This window comes from Sorghum bicolor, chromosome 1, assembly GCF_000003195.3.
Source record: "Sorghum bicolor cultivar BTx623 chromosome 1, Sorghum_bicolor_NCBIv3, whole genome shotgun sequence".
In the NCBI taxonomy this organism is placed as follows: Eukaryota; Viridiplantae; Streptophyta; class Magnoliopsida; order Poales; family Poaceae; genus Sorghum; species Sorghum bicolor.
In genome coordinates, this window is record NC_012870.2 from 20,070,988 (window position 1) to 20,075,637 (window position 4,650).

General features: G+C 43.4%; 1 protein-coding gene across 1 annotated transcript; it reads left to right on the plus strand.

Annotated features, from left to right (window-relative positions):
• Nucleotides 768–1,792, plus strand: LOC8067405. The gene has a single exon (XM_002464432.2). The coding sequence runs from the start codon at nt 883–885 to the stop codon at nt 1,453–1,455; it is 573 nt and encodes a 190-aa protein (XP_002464477.1). The 5' UTR covers nt 768–882; the 3' UTR covers nt 1,456–1,792.

Below are 4,650 nucleotides of genomic sequence, written 5' to 3' on the forward strand. Positions count from 1 at the left end.
TGTGCAATACCTCTTTTTCAAAGATCCGTTCCTACCGCACTCGTACAAAAGTGTGTTTGTTTCAGCTATGGACTTTGGCTATGGACTCGCTCTAGTGACAAGCTTGCACATGCTCCACAAAGCTTGTTTGCTTAAGTTCGTTAGTCAAATTTGTCAATTATTTTGTCAACAATATTTTTTGTTATAGCTTGTCAACCAAGGCCTTATTTAGATGTGAAAACTTTTTGGATTTCGCTACTGTAGCACTTTCGTTTGTTTGTGACAAATATTGTCCAATTATAGACTAATTAGAGACAAAAGATTCGTCTCGTGACTTACAGATAAATTGTGTAATTAGTTTTTGTTTTCATATATATTTAATGCTTCATACGCCGTAAAATTAGATGTGACGGAGAATTTTAAATTTTTTTGTTTTTTAGGGTGAACTAAACAAGGCCCCAATGAACAAAGCCGGATTTGTCAGCCACAGTGCGCAGCAATACGCCTTGGCTGCCCATACGGCTGTCTTTTGCTGCTCCCGCCCGCACCAAGACGCTACGCTAGTGTACTATACACACACTCCCGGGCCAGCTCACCAATCACCCCAGTACGCTGACGCTGACACCAGGCCACCAACAGTGGGCAGTGGCAGAGTCGTAACTTGAGGCAACCGCCCCGCCCACTTCCGTCAGGACGCGGCGCCGATCAACCTTATCCACATCTCTTCTCACCCCCCTTCCCCGCCACCGCTATAAAGCCCGCGCCTCCACCCGTTGCCAAACGCGAACCACTTCACAGTTCACAAAGGTTACCCCCCACCTCGCCCGCGCGCGGTGGTTCGTGTTAGTCCAGTCACAGTCACACAGCAGCCGTTTCTCTCTTCTCTTCTCTCCCCCGGAGGGGATGGCCGGTCGCCGGAGCAGCCTCTCCATGGTCGCGTCGCACCGGCTGTTCGCGCCCGCGGTGCACCCTGTGGGCGGCGCAGCCGCAGACCATGGCGTGGAGCTCGACGAGGCCGACGTCATCTGGGGCGGCGGCGGCCAGACGTCGTCCTCTCCGTCGTCGTCGTCGTCGTTCCTGTCCTCCGCGGCCGACCCGTACGCGCGGTCGCCGCCGGTGGCCGCGCCGTCGTCCAAGCAGAAGCCGCGTGGCGCGGGTGGCGCTCCGGCTCCGGGGCCGGCGTCGGTGCCCGTCAACATCCCGGACTGGTCCAAGATCCTGGGCGCCGAGTACGCCGGGAGCTGCGCCGCGGCGCGCGCGGCCGGGTGGGCGGCGCACGACGACCGCGCGGACTTTTTCACCGACGACTGCGGCACCGGGGGCCGGCGCTGGGTGCCACCCCACGAGGTGGTGCAGGGCCGGGATCGCGCGGCGGCGTCTTTCTCCGTGCGCGAGGGCGTGGGACGCACGCTCAAGGGCCGCGACCTCCGCCGCGTCCGCAACGCCATCTGGGAGAAGACCGGCTTCCAGGACTGACCGACCGGTGTCAGCCTCAGCACCGTCGCCGGTCGCCGCCCACCTTTGACGGCAATGCCTGCCGCGGCGGCCTCGTTGATCCCGTTCTCGCCTTGAGGAGGAAGAGAGGAGGAGCTTTCGCTTGATTAGTGTGGCCTTAATCCTTCTGGATTAATTCTTCGACGAGTTCTTTTTTCTTTGTTGTATTTTGGTTCTTGTCGTTCTAGTCGTGATCGCTGAGGAAGAGAGTAGAGATTAGAAGCCTCTGTTTTTGGCATTTTTTTCCCGGAGAGGCTCCGTCGATGTACTACCACTATTATTAAAATTAATTCATCTTGATTACTACTAGTATTAATTATCTTCTTGTATTCTACTGCAAGTACTTGAATCATCTTCCAGTCCAGTTCTCTTTTTTTTTAAAAAAAAAAACTGGAACCTATTTATACCGTTTCACTGATGTTAAATTATTTCCGCAAGAAAAAAAATGTTTCTGACAAAATTCCCATGGTAGCACTTCCAGAGCAATAGTTGAACATTGCTTAATTTGCTGGGTCCTATTTTAATACTAGTAATGATGGTACTGTAGCTATCCTACTGTTTCAGTACCGTAATCAGTAATCACGAAATTGTCAGTTTGGTCGTGATCCGATTGTCCTGTGCTAAAGCCTTCGTTTGTATTTGTATTTGGTAATTATTGTTTAATCATAAACTAACTAAGTTTAAAAGATTCATCTCTCAAATTAAAGATAAATTGTGCAATTAGTTTTTATTTTCGTCTATATTTAATTAATGCTCTATATATATGTCTAAAAATTTAACGTAACGAAAAATATTAAAATGTTTTTGGATTTTGGGTGTAAGTAAATATTAAAATATTAATTTAACCTAAGTTTCACGCAGCAGAGGCCTTATTTAGATGCGAAAAGATTTTGAATTTCGCTACAGTAGCATTTTCATTTGTTTGTGGCAAATATTGTCCAATCATGGACTAACTAGGATCAAAAAATTCGTCTCGCGATTTACAGTTAAACTGTGCAATTAGTTTTTATTTTCGTCTATATTTAATGCTTCATGCATGTGCCAAAAGATTCGATGTGACAGATAATCTTAAAAACTTTTTGGTTTTTGGGTGAACTAAACAATTAGTTCATGAAGAAAAAAAAATTCGCGACACCGTAGCACTTTCGTTTGTTTGTGGTAATTATTGTCTAACCATGGACTAACTAGGCTCAAAACATTCGTCTCGTCAATTCTGACCAAACTGTACAATTAGTTTTTATTTTTGTCTATATTTAATACTTTATGTATGCGTCTAAAGATTCAATGTAACAGGAAATCTTGAAAAATTTAGGTTTTTTGGTGGAAGTAAACATGCCTTGTTTAGTTCCGAAAAGATCTCGGATTTCGGTACTATAGCATTTTCGTTTTTATTTGACAAATATTATCCAATCATAGACTAACTAGGCTTAAAAGGTTTGTCTCGTAATTTAAAGTCAAACTGTGTGATTAGTTTTTGTTTTCGTCTATATTTAATATTTCATGCATGTGCCCTAAGATTTGATGCAAGAGGGAATTTAGTGTTGGATTATTGGCACTTGCAAAGCATGAAAGGAGATTGTGACAGTCTACTCGTCCATGGGGACCCCGGACAGATTTGGACGTATGGAGGGTGGAAATATTAAAATAAATAGACAAAACGATCTGAAAATGACAGCAACTCATCAAGAAATACTAGAAGGGTAGGCGTGGGCCCCTTCGCTGATTGGTGGATGGGGGCGATATGTCGACACTTCGCATTAACTATAGTTAGTTAGCACATACATGTAGGAGTAGTTTAATTGCAAAGTGATAAACAATAGAATATGCCGGTTCCCATTTGCCCCCACTTGAGAAATGCTATGCCAACACGCACCACACACGGCACTTCCCAGACTCCCCCTGGCCTAATGTGAAAGACCATGACTTGGTGTGCCTCCTTGCATTGGGGCCGGATGGTTAGGAAGTTGATCAACTATGCGCTCAGTGGTGCGATAGATGGTTGACATTTGACGCTAACATACTAAACTTTTTTTAAGAATTTTGAGTTGCAAAATGATTGTGCAAACACATTATTTTGGCAGTTTTTTTTTTCACATTATCATTGGGTGAAGAAGACTACTATTTTATGCATTATTTACCAAAACATTCTCTCTCTATCCCTGATTAAATCGACTTATAGAAAGTTTGGGATATAATAGTGCTATAGAGAAAAGACTACAATACCCTTCGTTAATTTGAATTTCACCGTTTAATTAGACGCTAATTAATGAGGCCTCTGTTGTACACTACCTCATTTGTTCCAAATTATAGGATGTTTGGACTTTTTCTAGACACATTGAATTAACTATTTATCTAGATATAGTGTATATCTAGGTGCATAGTATCAAAATTTATATATATCTACATATAAACATCTTATAATTTGGAACGGAGGAGTAGTTCCTACTACTCCACCAATCTAACCTCACCAGCTTGTCCTAAGAGTTAATGTGGACCTGGTTTCGAAGAGTACATTGACCAAAATAAATGGGCTACTGAACAACTGACTCTAGAAATAGATTTAAGTTGGGATAAAGTCTTGATCTTGAAATTTAATTAGGTACGGAGGGAGTAGACGCTAACATGGGAGCATTGTTGATAACAAATGATTACAGTGCAGATCCGATCCCTTACACAGATGCTTAAAAATAGAGTAATAAAGTCTTTGTAATCCAAGCTATTCTGTTCCGGCAACAACATCTGTAGAGGCCAGTAGCGCTCGCTCTGTTTCGTGGCCAAATAAACAGTATCAATTCGACGCATAAAACAGAAACAGGGGGGGGGGGGGGGGGGGGGGCACGAGACTTGCTACACACGTATTTTTTTTCCCCACGCATGCTTGCTACTTCTAGGCCTTGTTTACTTCCACCCAAAACGTAAAAATGTTCAAGATTTCCCGTCACATCGAATCTTTAGACATATGCATGGAATATTAAATGTAGATAAAAATAAAAACTAATTGTATAGTTTGGTCAAAATTTACGAGACGAATCTTTTAAGCCTAGTTAGTCTATAGTTAAATAATAATTACCACAAACAAACGAAAGTGCTACAGTATTGTAAAAATTTTCCATTGAGGAACTAAACACTGCCCTAGAATAGACGAATTTCTTGATTGTCGAGAAACGGTATTTCTAG

Excerpts from the sequence above, each read along its gene's own strand:
- LOC8067405 (XM_002464432.2), top strand. The coding sequence starts at position 883 with ATGGCCGGTCGCCGGAGCAGCCTCTCCATGGTCGCGTCGCACCGGCTG.